Source organism: Rhinolophus sinicus, linkage group LG05 (assembly GCF_036562045.2).
Source record: "Rhinolophus sinicus isolate RSC01 linkage group LG05, ASM3656204v1, whole genome shotgun sequence".
Lineage (NCBI taxonomy): Eukaryota > Metazoa > Chordata > Mammalia > Chiroptera > Rhinolophidae > Rhinolophus > Rhinolophus sinicus.
Genome location: NC_133755.1, coordinates 119,288,764 through 119,304,328, shown reverse-complemented (window position 1 = coordinate 119,304,328; position 15,565 = coordinate 119,288,764). Strand labels below are relative to the sequence as shown.

Here is a 15,565-nt window from a genome sequence, read left to right as displayed (position 1 = left end):
GAAGGAACATGGGCTGCTTTTACAAGCAAAGACTGGTCCCCAGCAGACAGCCAGCAAGGAAATGGGAAACTCAGTCCTACAGCCACAAGGAACTGAATTCTGCCAACACCTGAATGAGCATGGAAGCAGTCTTCCCGGGAGCCTCCAGAGAAACGCCTGGCCCAGCTGACAACCGGATTTCAGCCTTGCGAGGCCTTCAGCAAAGGACCCAGCTGAGCCCGGTTGTGCTCAGTCTTCTAAGCCACATAACTGAGATAATAAGGTGCTGTGTTAAGCCACTAAGTTTGTGGTGATTTGTCCTGGCAGCAATAGAAAGCTAATACATTAACACTTTTTTTTTTTTTTTTTTAAAGAAAGCAAGCAGAATTCTTAAGCAGAAGTGACTTTGAATATAATTCCCTTTCCTCATTGCAATTATGTGATGTAGGAGTTTTTTATTTTGTTGTTCAAGCATAAGTTACAATCTATACTCCCATGGGTGCCCCTCTGTACACGGCTGCACTCAGTGGGAGACTGAGCCTCTATGTAGGGGATTTTCTCTCTAATGCATGCTAGAACACACTGGAATGGAGAATGGATTTCAGTGAGATCAAGACTTGTGGGGACAGAGGCCCAGAGAGCAGTTTCCAGGCTCTCGGCCTCACATGGAAAGGTGCTGGCTCGGGTAGTAGATGGCCGTCAGCTGTGGCTAGTTGGCTGTCGGCTGTAACCATTGAGCCATTGGCCACTAATATAACTGCCACAGCTACATTGGGGAGTCGAGGAGAGTTGAGGGAAGTCAGAGAGTCGGTTGGTTGGCAGAAAAGCAGACAGCAGGTCGCACATCGTGTGAACCCAGCCTCCAGTGAGATGATAGTGGTGTGACTCCCCTGCCTATGGCTCCGTGGGTGTTCCTTTTTGGCCTCACCATATCCTGCGTTCTTATGTGGGGAGCGGGAGCTGAGGCCCTGCATGACACCCCGCATGACAAGACTGCAGTAGGGAGACCAATTATCAGGCAATGCACTAATGCAGTTGAGGGATGCAAAGGCAGGGTTATCTGGATGGAGGAAATCAGATTGGAGAGGGAGACACTGATACCTGAGGATGCTAGAAAGGCTGGCCAGGTGGGAGTGGTACCAGCGAATTAGAGAGAATTCAAGAGGAGGCGTGATCCTCCTTGGGGAGAGATGATCACGGTGAAAGCTTAGTTTGGAACATGTTGAGTTTGAGGAGCTTGTGAAACACCCAGGTGATATCCAGAAGGCAAGTGGATATTAGAAACTGAAACTCAGCTGCGTCTCAATTAGAGACCCAATTTGGGAATTAACAAATACATTGATAAAATCATGAGTGGATGAGATAATCCAGAAGATGCTTATGGCTTTTGGGGTTTGCTTTAAAATACAATAAGAAGGGGGATGAATAAAAGATACATGTAGAGAGTAGCAGAGACATTTTGTTTGCTTGAGGTAATTAGAAAAGAACTGGAGAAAGAAGAAGGGTTAGAAAAAATGAGAAAGCTGTTGGCAAAAGTAGAATTGATCTACGAATTCAGACAATTCAGTTGGCAAACTTGTTGCAATGATGTTGCTAACCTTCTTTGATATCAGAGGGATTATTTATTATGAATTTGTACCAACTGGACAAATAGTTAACCAAGTTTACTATTTGGAAGTGCTGAAAAGGCTGCGTGAAAAAGTTAGACAACCTGAACTTTTCTCCAACAATTCATGGCTCTTGCATCACCACAATGCACCAGCTCACATAGCACTGTCCGTGAGGGAGTTTTTAGCCAGTAAACAAATAACTATTGGAACATCCTTCCTACTCACCAGATCTGGCCTCCAATGACTTCTTTACCTGAAGATAAAGGAAATATTGAAAGCAAGACATTTTGATGACATTCAGGACATCAAGGGTAATACAACGACAGCTCTGATGGCCATTCCAGAAAAAGTTCCAAAATTGCTTTGAAGGGCGGACTAGGCACTGACATCAGTGCATAGCTTCCCAAGGGGAGTACTTCTAAGGTGACTGTAGTGATATTCAGCAATGAGGCATGTAGCACTTTTTCTAGGATGAGTTCGCGAACTTAATTGTCAGACCTTGTATTACTAATAAACTACAAACAAACAAACAAAAAAAACAAAAAACTGTGTCCAGAAAGTATACAACCCCTTTTAGAGGAGAAAAAGGAGGTGGTAGGGAGGTATGAAGGTAGAGAATGTTCCTGTTAGCCACCCAAAAGCCCTGCCAGCCCAGGATGGCTGCATCCTGCCTGCTTGATGACGTGGGCAGAACTGGCTACAGAAGAGGGAGGCACAGGAAAAGATGACAATGTTCAACCAGCCACTTATACACAGGGAGCTTCATAAGCTGGGTGTTTGTAATGTGAGGACTGTTAATACTGTGTTCCTTGTGGGTGCTGTAGGGACCTGGCCCACAGGCAGATGAGCTGGCAGCAGTCAAGGTCTCCTGGCTTCTTGGGAGGGACGCTGTGTACATATGAGCAGGGCCTGCCAGAGGGTTTCTCCCGTGGAATGCACTTCGTTTTGCTGTGCCTGTATGACCTTGCTTTACCTGCAGGTGAATCACTACCCCTGGGACCAGCCGCCACCAGAGACTCTCCCTGGTCTGTAAGTCTCAATAAACTTATGTCTCCCACTCAGCTGTCTGGTACATTCTTTGGGCTGCGGCTGCTCAAGCACAAATCTGGGAACACCTCAGACTCACTCCGAACAGATGCATCATTCAGTGAAGATTTAGCTATTACAGAATCATTTACAGGGAAACAGGAGACTCTTCCCACCCCCCATTTCTGTGAAAACATTGCTGCTGTCTTGAATAAGACCAAAAAACAAATCTATTAGCTTATGCAACAGTGATCTATGCATGTAACACAGTTTCCTTATGAAAAGCTCACAAGAGACTTTTCTTGATACCCTTTGCTGAATCCCAATCTGGGAAAGCATTTGAAGGTTGCACACAGCAGCAGGGAGAGAGAGTAAGTGACCCCCACCCACACCAGAGCTTAGGAGGGCTCCCTGCTGAACTGCCAGCTGTGGGGAAAGCAGCCAGCCAGCGAAAGTAACCATTTAGGACAGAGTGTTCTTCATTTTCCCAGCTGGTCTAGATGGGCTCAAAAATAATTAAAATTTAACCCATTCCAAAGCACCAAATGATTATTTTAAGCCATGGGACCAGATGCTACACTTTCATTATCTTTCCCAATGCCTCTGGTTTGGGCTAAGAATAAAAACAAACAAACAAACAAACAAACAAACAAAAAAGTTGTCAAGGTTCTCTTAACTCTCTTACCACACCTTATCCACGCTGCATGTATGAAGCATCTTCAGTATCTTTTATTGTTGCGTTTTTAAATTTTCCTTAGACACAGACCCAATATTGTTACATTCAAACACGTTTTTAGGACAAGGATTTAAAAGTACTTAAGTATACTTTTATGCTACACTGTATCAATGCCACACACACACACACACACACACACACACACACACACACATTTGGATCACTTAATAAGTTGTAACATTCCGTGTTTTAATAGTAATAACAATGACATACATGATCATTTCCTGAGTTAACAGTGCAATGTAAAATTTAATCTGTATTGCTAAAACATTTTATAGAATAGAAACGTGACCAAAATGATCATTTATTTTATACTGTCATAAAACAGAACAGCTCATCATAGATACAGATTACATGGTAAGGAACTTTGTGATTCTTAACAAACAATCCTGGATGTATTTGTTGCCATGACTAAATTTCCAGGTCAAGTATCAGTAGTAAAATAAGTTATGGTATAAAATAAAGTCAACAAGTTATCTATACTGAAGGAACATTTGATTTTATTTAAGAAACTGAAGCCTGGATTCTAGTTTACCTTTTAGTATATACAAAAATGTTGTCTTAAAAAACCCTAAGCAGTCACAAATTTAGATAAAACAGTTGAATAAAGGACAATGAAGGCTCTTCATTATGCTGTGAAACTATGGATCTCATCTTTGGAAAAGTTAAGATCATGCAGCAACCTGAAAAATAAATACAAAGCACATGTCTCCGAAGGAAAATTTTTTAAAATAAAAAAGATCAAAGTCTATCATCATAAACATAGTACTTTTTCATTTTTCCCATTTACCATGTACTTAGAAAAACCCCACAATTATCACTTCTAAAAAATTAACAATTCCTTAATATCATCAAATATCTAGTCAGTGTTCAAATTTTTAATTGTCTCATAAATACCATAATTTTTTAAAGTTTGTTTGAATCAAGATCCAATTAAAGTCTACTCATTGTGATTGCCTGCTAAGTCTCTTAGGTATCTTTTGATCTGTAAGATTTCCCTCCATCTCTCTGTACTGAAATTTATTTGACAAAATCAGAATTTATGTGCTGAGTCTTCCACAGTCCTCATTTTGCTGCATCCCTGTGGTTTACTTTAATAATATGTTTATATCCTCTTATTGCTCATAATTTAATAATTGGACCTACAGGCTGGATCAGATACAGGTTAAATTCTTTTTGACAAGACTATGTCAGAGGTAGTGTTTTTCTATCAGGAGGCACATAATACCCGGCTGCCTCTCTTTTTGTATTCTAACAACCGTGATGATATACCTAAAGATCCATTAATTCATTAGGGACTGAAACTGGTGATATTCTACTTCTATCATTCTTTTTTCATTTATCAGCCGAGGAACTCTATAAAGGAAAACTTTTGCTTATTTATTACGTGGTTATGCTGTAACATAGCTCATGTAGAAAAGGCAGAATAAATACTTGATTTTTTTCCTCCCTTTATACTCCAGTTTTCAAAGTACGGAGCTTATTCCCATAGCATTCTATCTTTACTCTCTCCACTAAACAGAAAAAAGCAGAAATACTGTTTAAGGATAATTCAACTTGAAAAACACTATTGATGGAGACTGAAATCTTAGAAATGGCTCTGTTTAAAATGCTCCTGAACATAAACATTTATTTAGCTTTTACTATATGCAGTCACTGTGCTAAGTACTTCACATGGATAAGTTTTATCACTGATTTCCTTTTAGAGGTGAGGAAAGGTTAAGTAGCTGGCCCTTGGACACCCGGCTAATGATTGTAAGATGCTTCTAAGTGGTAGAGCTGGGATTCACACTCAGCCTGGCAGCTTTCAGAGCACACACACGTTCAGGAGAAAGGAGAGTGTGGTGCAGCAGTTACGGGGGCCCACCGGTAGAGCAGGCAGGCCTCCCCATGCCCGCACACTTCCCGCCACACCGCCTGACTCGCCCTGTGGCTTCGTGCTAGACACACAGTCCAGTCTTTTGAACACCTGCCCGTCCTCCCGCTGCCTGTACTACTCTGCTGTACCTCCTCCGACTGGCAGTGCTTTGCTCATCATTCAAAGCACAGGTCTTTCTGACCGTGCAGCTCCCCCTCTCCGATATACACAACTCTAGGTACAAGTCACTCGTCTGTCCCTGAATTTCCATCACACCTTCTTTTTATCTCTAGTAAGAGTATTTATGATATTCTGAGTGATATTTAGTTATGTCTGTGCATTTGTTTCCATCACCAGACAGTGTGGGCCTTGAAAGCAGACTGTTTCATTAATCTCTGTAATAAACAAAGTGGGTATTTAATAGATGAAAGAACCTTTACTGGCCAACTAATTATAAGCTTTTATTTATATTAAAAAAAAGGTTTGTGAGTTATCGCGTCATACAAATTTGACAGATTTTTCACCAAAAATGGAGAATATGTTTAGAACGGTAATACTTATAACCTATGTAGCAGACATGAGATTAACTTTGAAGGGCATGAGGTGTGGGTAATCCCAAACAGTCATCTTTTAGGACAGCACAAACTATGATATAATAAGAGACTCATGTCACTGCCAAGTATGAGAGACATACCACATCCATGAAGAGGGTGAGGACAAGGAAACCAAATAAATAAGAGTCCCAGACTGAAATTCACAGGGCCATGAATTGAAGTACTGATCTGAATCAAGCGACATCTCACCAGGCAACTCTACGCAGCACGGTTAAGGGTGAGTAAGAGCAGGGGCCTGTGGATGAGGACTGATAATACTTTTGAGCAATTCTGGGCAAGCCAGCCAGTACAGCATAGAAAGATTAGCTCTGCGGTAATGCTGAGAAAATAAAGCTGTAGAGATTACAGTCAATTTTACCAATGTAAAAATACTAGATTCTTGGCTACTTTCCATTCAGTTATGCACGTACTAAGGCTCCAGTACGTAAGAAAGTGGGCTAAACGCATGGCACCAAAATGAAGAGCCCTCAAGAAGCCTATAATCCACAGAACACAACCACTTCTATCAGGAGGCTGTACAAGGGACTCCCTTCCCCAGCCAGTGGAAACTGGACTAAGTGGTCTTAAAGTCAGGCTCTTGATGCTGAGTTTGATTCCCATCATTTAAAAATTCCCATTATTTTATCGCAATCTATAAAGTGCGCATTGAGATACCTCTAAAATAGCAGTGTCAATACAGTAGAATAATATAGCCCTTAGTCTTTTTGTTCTGAAAAATTATTTTACTTCAAACCAATTTGTTAAGTGATCTTCACTATAATTTTAAAAGTTTTGTTTGAGCTTTAAAAAAGTAAAAGTTAAATAGTAATTAATTTTTTTTTTTTTAAGTTGAGAGAGCTTAAACAGAAGAACATTCCCCTGAAGGTAATAAAATCCAGAAATACACTTAAATTTAATTAAAATACCTTTATAACACGGAAACACTTTTTAACATCTATTTTTGTAGTCAATCTTTTTCATAATTAATATTGAAAATATGCCTAACCACTGCGCTGTCCACCTGAAACTAATATAAAATACTGAATGTTAACTATAATTAAAAACTATATATACACACATATATCCTCACAGGATGTAAAGTGCAGCATAGAGAATATAGTCAATGGTATTGTAATAGCTATGTACAGTGTTACAGGGGTAGTGGACTTGTTGGGGTTATCACTTTGTGAGGGGTGTAAATGTCTAATCATTATGTTGTTTTGTACACCTGAAACTAAAAAAGAAAAACACAAAAATTAAAAAAAAAATAAAAATAAAATAGCAAGAGAGAAAATTATATAGAAAATATTAGGTTTAGTCATATGCAAAACAAGGAAAAACAGGGCATTTAAGGCAGTCTCATTTCAAAATCACCTGGAAACCCAACGGTGGCTATATTTAACCAAGTATTTTAAAGTGTCATTTTAGAGTCCAATCATATCAAGGTATATTTCAAATAACATGGCCACTGCTTTGATTTTTCATTTGCCAGAGTTCAACTCTTAGTCTTGGCTTATTATGTTCTAGTCTTTTCTTTTTGTCTTGCTACCTGGCTTTCGACAACTGTGTTACTTATTAACTTTCACCCAGTTTTAAAGAATGAAGAAAGATGGAAAGCTACAACGAGACAAACACTGCTTATCAATTACTATATATTACAAAGCTCTGGTAGAAGAGGTTGACTCTAGTATGCCAAATAAGATGGCGGCACCAATCTTGGGAACGTCTCCACACTGCCTGTGATTAGCAGAGATACTGAGAGCTGGCTGCTGCTTACTTTTGTGTTCACATCTAACTCTGCATATTCTTAGCCTTCAATCCTTCACCTGCATGAAGATTAAACACTTTGTCATTTTCTAGGCTGTAACAGACTACTAAAGTGCAGGTTCGCATGAATAGGAAGAACTGAGAACTAAGTCAGCTGCTTCTTATGGAAGGAAGAGCTTCATTTCTCTGCCTTGAGGATTCTTTTTCCTACCGCATTGCTCCTCACCTTATTCCTTGCTCTGTAAATGGCGTTGGTCCACAAATGCAGATGAGGACTTTGGATTTGTCTAAACTTCTTTTCAAAAATTCAGAAAGAAGAGCTGGTGAAATGTGTCCCTGTTTGCCATTCCATCCAGACGTAGGTGCTGACAGAACAAATTCAATGTCATATCTAGAGAAAAGAAACATTTTTTTTGAAAATCTATTACCTTAACATATTATTAACATGTTTCAAGTTTACTGAAACTTCTTTTTTCCCTTTTGAAAACAATACATAAAAATGGATACATTTGCTAGAAAAGCACTGGAATAGTTATAGGCAAAGATTCAAAGAAAACATACAAGGTAAATCCATATTTACTAAGGATTAGCTTTTGCTCCAGATGAGAAGAGTAATCTGGCATTTTTTATTGAACTCATTAGGAGAGCTCCAAGAGATCTCAGAGAACTCCACACGTCTATTGATAACCTGCTCACAGATAAGTCACAGTAAACAGCAATTACCAGAGATGTGCATTTTAATCTGACTCAAACTTCTTATGAGTTCTAGACCCTTATAACCAACAGCCTATTGGACTTCTTACTGTTGCTGTCTCGAAGGCCTCAACCTCACCTCACAATCGCCCTACCCCACACCTGACGGTCTCTTTGTGAATGGTGCCACAGTCCACTTGGTGGCACAGGCCCCACACCTGGGATTTATCCTGGGGACCTCTCTGTCCCTCACTCCTCATACCCACTCCCTCGCCACATCCCAGCTCCTAACGATGTGTCTGCTTCTCTCAGTTTCACTGCCACCACACTGTGCATTCTCCCTCTTGTTTCGGTACCGCCTGATCACACCCACTCCTCAGTTCTCCACGAAGCACCACTTCCACAGGGAAGCACTAAGGCCCCACCAGTCTGGGGTCCTTTGTTATATGTGATGTAGAAATGGTTTCCTTTTTCTTTTCTTCACAGACCTTACTTCGGGTTGTAAATATGTGGTCACCAAGATGGTTAATCTTATGAATATCAACCTTCCCCACTAGGCCATAACCTCCAGGAGAGCAGGGACCATGATTGCTATGGCTACCACTCTGTCCCTAGTGGCCAACACACAGGAGGCACTCAAACATTAAGGAAAGAAACATGAAAGAAAGAGAAAGGGTAAAACGAGAAAGAACATCAAACCAAGTTTCACAATGCAACTACAGAGCATTCCTTCCCACAGTTGTATAATCTGTTAAGTGAGTGGCTGGTGAAGAGCCACAGCAAATGTTCAAAATTCTGTGTTGTACCTGTTCCCTTTGCTCCATTGTAGCAAAACAATTACTTCTTATCATTTTCAATAGCATCAGATCAAATGCATTTCTACACTTTCCAGTGAGTAAATGACATATTTCCTCAAGAGTAGAAGGAATTATACATTAATTTCAATCTTAAGAAAAAGTTGAAAGGAACAGTTTCTCTTGTGAGGGGGGTCTGGGGAGCCAATGACAAACAGAAACAGGATGTGGCTGGTGCAGCTGCCCTCACGTCCCTGCCGTCCCTGCCGTGATGCAGTGGGGTCAGGTTTCTAAGAGCTGACAAGCCTGGCAGGAGCACACAGACGACGTCAGAGCGCCAGGAGGGGCTAGAGAAGCAGCCCCAGCTCTTTGACACCCCAGCCTCTAGGTCTTATTTGTCCATTTGTGGAACAAGGTGGGAAAACTACATCATATCTTATAACTCTAAAATTCTGATTTTACATTAAAAAACCCTATAGAATTATGTTTTACTTCTGACCTTCAAGTATCCATTTAGTTTTAGCAACAATACTAACCCACCCTATACTACAAAGCCTCCCCAAATACTTTCTTTCACTAACTTATTTTTCCTTTCTAGCACTTAAAATTAAGCTAGTTTTAGGTAAATCCGAAATGTATTTGTTTACTGCTCCATGAGGGTGGGATCCTTGTCTGACTTCTTCAATGTCGTGTCCAGACCCAGCTTAAGGTAAATGTATAAAAAAAACTTGTTGAATAAATAAAGTAATATATTTACAAAGAAGCCATACTGACTAAAAAACAAAAATTATAAATAGAAGTAAATAGAAGGAAAAAGCCATATGCCGGCATCTATGAAATTACATATAAAAGTGTATGAATTCCTAAGTGCATTTTTCTAGGAAGAATGTCCACAACTTTCATCAGATTATCAAAGGGGGCCCAAAAGGAGCTGCAGAACCACTATCTTAAGAAATTTCTAATTATACATAGACAATTGGATAAAAGATAGCAATTGCCTTGTTAAATTAAAAAATAACAGTCTCCTCTGGCTCTGTTTCCAACAAGTCTGTTACTGGAATAAAACTGCTGAGGTACGTAAATCAACACTGGCATCCCTGTCATCTGAAAAAATGCATAATTTTCCTTAACTGAGATGCTTAAAAAAAAAAAAGCCTCACCAATGGCATACCTTCTGCAGGTTATCTACAAAAGAGTGATGAGTAACTGAGATCCCTACATACATGGTGTAAACTTCTCATGCATTTTGTATTTATTCACATAACGGTCCGTTGGCTTTAACATTTGCATGCTCAACAGAAAAAGTTAAGAGGGGCATGAATGCAATTTTTAAAGATATTGCAAAGAGCCTGCTATCCTGCTTGTATCCGTCTTCACAGGACTAGCGAAGAGCTTAACTGGAGCAGGAGCAATCCCGAGTTAAGACTCAAGAACACCTTAACGACGGATTTCTTATACCACATCAAGACACAGATGGTTACTGTGGAATCAGCCACCTCTTCTGCAGGTTTCTGAATGAAGGCCAACTTCCTGTGTGAAACAATTAGAGCCTTGAAGCAGGAGAGGGCACATGGGTCAATGTCCTGAAATGCCTTTTTGCCCAGTGATTTCAAAAGTGCCAGAAAGGACTGGGACTCTTGAAAAGGTTACCTGACAATAAATTTACATAATCTATAAAGTGCAAAGCAACATTTAAAAGAGAGAGAGAGAGAGAGAGAGAGAATATACCTGCTTCTGATGAATACCTATGCAGTCTACATGTCAATGGAAGAAAATAACGCTTGTCAAAAAATATTTTGAAGTGGACTGATAATGATCTGAGAAGAAAAATCTTGAAATATATATTCATTCAGTCTAAATCGTATGCAGAGCCTGCAGTCATCCAACGACCTGTTCCCTCCTTCTCCAGCCCATCAACTTCCAAAACCGACCTCCTTCATATTTCCTACACGTGTGCCCCACCCTCCCATTGTCACTGCCACAACTCCAAACGAGGCCCTTGTATCTCCTGTCTACAATACAGCAATATCTAATAGTCTTAGTCCTAATCTATCCGACACACCATTTCCATATTAGTTCTTCTAAAAACCCAATTCGAAGCTTACAATTTCTTTGCTTAGGCTTCAGTGGTTTGTCACTGCCCACAGAAGAGTATTTGAGTATTTGGGGTCCCAGCTTTTCCTAGTTTCTCTAGCTGAAGAAAAATACTAGAAATAGCAGGAAAACTTGCAACTTGCTCATGGGAAAAATAGGTCACAGAATAAACACCTAGGTGTTAAAATTAGATAAAATATGCACATTATGGAAGCATTTCTCAAAATGAATCTGATGAATCACTAGTGTTCTTCCAGATGTTAGTGGTATTCCATTAAAAAAGGCTAACTGTCTTTAAGTTTGGGACTCCTGGGTTAAAAAAAAAGTTAAGTAGATTTGTTTACAATTTCTCAAAGCCTTGACTGCATTAGGTTCAGAGTAAATCTTCAAGAAGATAATACAGTGCACTACTGAAATTTTGGGTTGGATATTTCTTTGTGTTGGGAGGCTGTCCTGTGCATTATAGGATGTTAGCAGCACTCCTGACCTCTACCAATTAGGTATCAGTCGAACCCCCTCCACCAGTTGTTATGATAAAAAATGTCTCCAGGCATAAACATCCCCTGGGGTATGGTGGGGGAGGGACAAAAATCACCCTAGGTTGAGAAGCCCTGATTTAAAGTATTCTATACACAGAAAACACACAATACACTAAGTAGAAAATATAGTTATAAAAAGTATAGTCAGTATGACTATTTTATTTAAAAAATGCAAAACAAAACAAAAAGGTATGTGTATATAAGTGTGTCAGTATATGTGCATGCATGTGTGTGTGTGTGTGTGTGTGTGTGTGTGTGTGTGAGAAGGGGAGGGGGAGAGGGAGGGGAGCGGGAGGGGAGCGGGAGGGGGAGGGGAGGGGAGGGGGAGGGGAGGGGGAGGGGGAGGGGGAGAGGGAGAGGGAGGGAGAGAATGGAAAGATAAAGACCATAAATGTTAATAATTGTTCTTTGCATGTCAGGATTATGGGCGATATTTTTCCTTATTTTTTTTTCTATATAAATAGGTATTAATTTTATAAACAGAGGGAGAAAATCAGCAAATCAACAAATTCTACTATTATGCAAAAGTATATGCTAGTAGCTTTACTAAAATAAGGTTATTGTCTCCAAAAAATGCTTTAAAAGGGAAGGAAAATACTTGTTATATTTATGTATTACAAATGCTGTCTGGTATTCAACCCCATTGTCACACTGTCCCGTCCCTTGAAACGAATTCTGCAAAGGCCAAGACCTCAGAGACAGTGCATTCTACTGTGGGGTGGGGTGGGGGGGGCAATATGTAAGACTGCATCAACTAGGCCTCATAACACTGCTCAGCAGTTAGAAAGATGAGTGAAATTTAATTTGGATTCCAGTTTGCACAGTAATGGCTACATTTGCTACTGCACATATTTGCTTTCTGTTTTCTCTCATTTTTTTTTTTTTAAGAAAAATTAATGTGTGAGATTTTGCTCTACTTGGAATGTTGTGAATCGAGTTCCAATACTGGAGTTAACAGTCAAGTGTAATAACATATTTGGACAAAGTTCAGGTAACTTAACTTTTTTCATTTCAAATTTTATACTTAATGACATGAAAACTGACTGAAATAGAAATATCCTAAATGAATACTTACAGTATACCTATTTTTTGCAATTCTATTAAGTTGAGCAATATGGGAACATGAAGGCACATATTTTCCCTGGATTGCATGAGAAAATAAGCCAGCACAGTATCTTGTGCACTGCTGTACCCCTGTGTATTGGCACACAGTAGATGCTCACATGTATTTCATGGATTGCATGAGAAAATAAGCCAGCACAGTATCTTGTGCACTGCTGTACCCCTGTGTATTGGCACACAGTAGATGCTCACATGTATTTCATGAATGAATGAATGTTACAAATATGCTCACTCTGGGTTAGGTACCTCGTATGCTATCTCATTGCCCCCCATACCCAAGTAATTCTATGATGCAGGTATTGATGTCCCCCTGTTCTACAGATGGAAAGACTGAGGCCCAGTCAGGTCAAGTAACTTGCCCAAGGTCACAAGGTTAGTAAGTTTCCATTATACAATGATATTTCTAAGAATTACATTTGCTAATGATATTATCTAGATAATCTTTGAGGACAAACATAGCACGCTTGCTGAAAAAGAAAATATAACATCACATACCAGCCTTATTATCCATCTTTCCTATCCCTCCCTCCTTGTTCCACAAAGGATTGATCGGAAGGCTGAGACCTAAGCCTACAGACAGTAAAGTATATCACTTGTTTTAACTATAAAATGCAAGAAAAAATTTTTTTAATTTAAATCCAATAATAATTTAACCAAGGAGATGTGTTCAGGTGTAATATTATGTCATAAGAAACTTTATTACTAAAACCAGAAATGACATAGGAGAGTCAAGATGTAGGAAAGGGTGATTTAATACATATAAAAAATCTTTATTAACTAAAATACAGATGTGACTAATTAAAATTACCTTATATTAAATCCGAACTTTTACTTTCCTTTTACGTATGGGACTCAACAATTCTGGTTTTGAATGAACAGTACTATAAAACCCATCAATAAGCCTTTAAGGCAAGGTTTCTCCTCTATCTGCACAAAGCCTCAGAATATGGTAGAATTCCTGATAAATGTTCCAAAGCCATCTACGCAAGCATGGCTTTTTCATTTTCCAGTGACAGCCTGACCACGAGTCTCCAGGGAGCGTAAATGATACAGTGCTAGATCTCAAGCAAGTACCTCAAGCAAGGACAGCTGTATCTCCAGAAAGAGGAAGGAGGTTAGGGAGTAGAGAGACAGCGAGAGCACACAGGAGCACGCAGGTGAGAGGAGGAGGAGAAGGAGTAGACGGGGGAGGAGGATAAAGGCAGGCCGGAAGTTGGAACACTATTACTTCTCTCAGCAAGCTGGAGAGTGTCACTCACCTGGTGAGTGCTGTTAGAGCCAGTCATCCAGAAGTGGGAAAAAAAGGGGCCTTTCCTCATCCTCAATACTGCAGCCTACGCAATTCCACCAACCCAAATTATGTAGGCCAGAACAGAACAGAACAAAACACACAGTGGACTTTGTTAAAAGACACTTTATGTTCAGAGGCTGTCAACACATTCCTTTTTACCAATTACTTCTTAACTCCTATTAATAGACTGAAAGTACAATGTTCAGTAAAACACTGGTAAATGGACTTTTATAAGGGTACTATCTTAATGAATATTAAAAAATAATTCCAGAAATACTTAAAAAAATTAGCTAAAAATTAGCCTACCTATGTCTGTTTAAATTATTTTAAATGTTTGTTTAGGAAAACAGAAACTCTAACAGTTAATACCTACAGATACGAAACACACGCATGTAGAGGTGCTCTATAACTGTAAGTCAAATATTTGAGGTAGGGCTTCAGTTTCCAAATCACTTACATTATTTTCTCTAATCCTCACAATAGCCTTATGATGTAAGTAGGAAAGATGTCACTGTTTTATTTTGAAGATGAAGAGACAGGCCCACAGAGTTAAATAATTTTTGGATAAAGTTTCAAGCTAGTGGATAGAATGAAAACTAGAATTTAGGTCTTTAGGCTTTTCAATAAGTGCCACTTCCAATTTTTCAGTTTGAAAATTAGTGTAAAAGACACTTGAAAACGTAGGAATTTGCATTTCTTTAAATCATGCTCTAAGTTGCCATACAACTGTCTAAACATGGTAAATATTCTTAGGCTTGTATTTTAAGTATGTAAGAAGGGAAAACACTTCAAGGATACATAAGTTCAGGCCATCCTTAACTTGTGCAAGTCATTTACTAAAAGGGAAGAAAGAACAGGATGGGAGACAACAGGAAGGAAAAAACTAGAAAATACCACAGAATTACCTTGTTAAGAATATTCAGAAAATATTCAGAAGAACCTGGAGCCCCTAGAGAAATAGCTGAGTTTCTGAGGTCTTTAACTTTCGGAAGGCCTAGAACTATCTATACCATACTATCATCAACATAAATATTTGCTTCAGATACTATGTGTGACTTATGGAGTCCTGAATTTATTTAGAAATAGCTTTCGATGGTTACAAAATGTATGTCAGCTTATCCACCTCACTCTTCTGAAAAATTTGTTTAGAATTTCCTACTGCTTTCAAATCTCTTTAGGGGAGATGAGGCATATGTACCCATGCAAGTTATCTTATTTTAATTGACTGTGCTAGGGCTTTTTTTTCAATGAAACAAATTTTCACTTTGCTCTCCTAGCTGCCTCATGCTACCACTGAGTTCAGTCTGAAAGATTCAAACTTTTTCTATTGCCTCTACCTGCATTTCCCAGTGTATACTGAGGACCACTAGCGATATACCTATTACAAAGTGTTAATGTAAACAAACAGAAATGAAGATAGTCTTGCTAAACAATGCATGGGAACCCCCCTCCTGGAAAGTCAC

General features: G+C 39.3%; 1 protein-coding gene across 1 annotated transcript in view; it reads right to left on the bottom strand.

The window, feature by feature from the left end:
- Nucleotides 1–3,519: 3,519 nt before the first annotated feature.
- Nucleotides 3,520–15,565, bottom strand: part of CYB5R4 (cytochrome b5 reductase 4) — a 68,736-nt gene continuing 56,690 nt past the window's right edge. The window contains exons 14-15 of the mRNA XM_074333947.1: nucleotides 7,796–7,960; nucleotides 3,520–4,034 (exon numbers count right to left, since the gene is read on the bottom strand). Of these exons, the coding sequence (XP_074190048.1) occupies nucleotides 3,980–4,034; nucleotides 7,796–7,960 (220 nt within the window). The 3' untranslated portion in view covers nucleotides 3,520–3,979. The remainder of the gene's footprint in view (nucleotides 4,035–7,795; nucleotides 7,961–15,565) is intronic.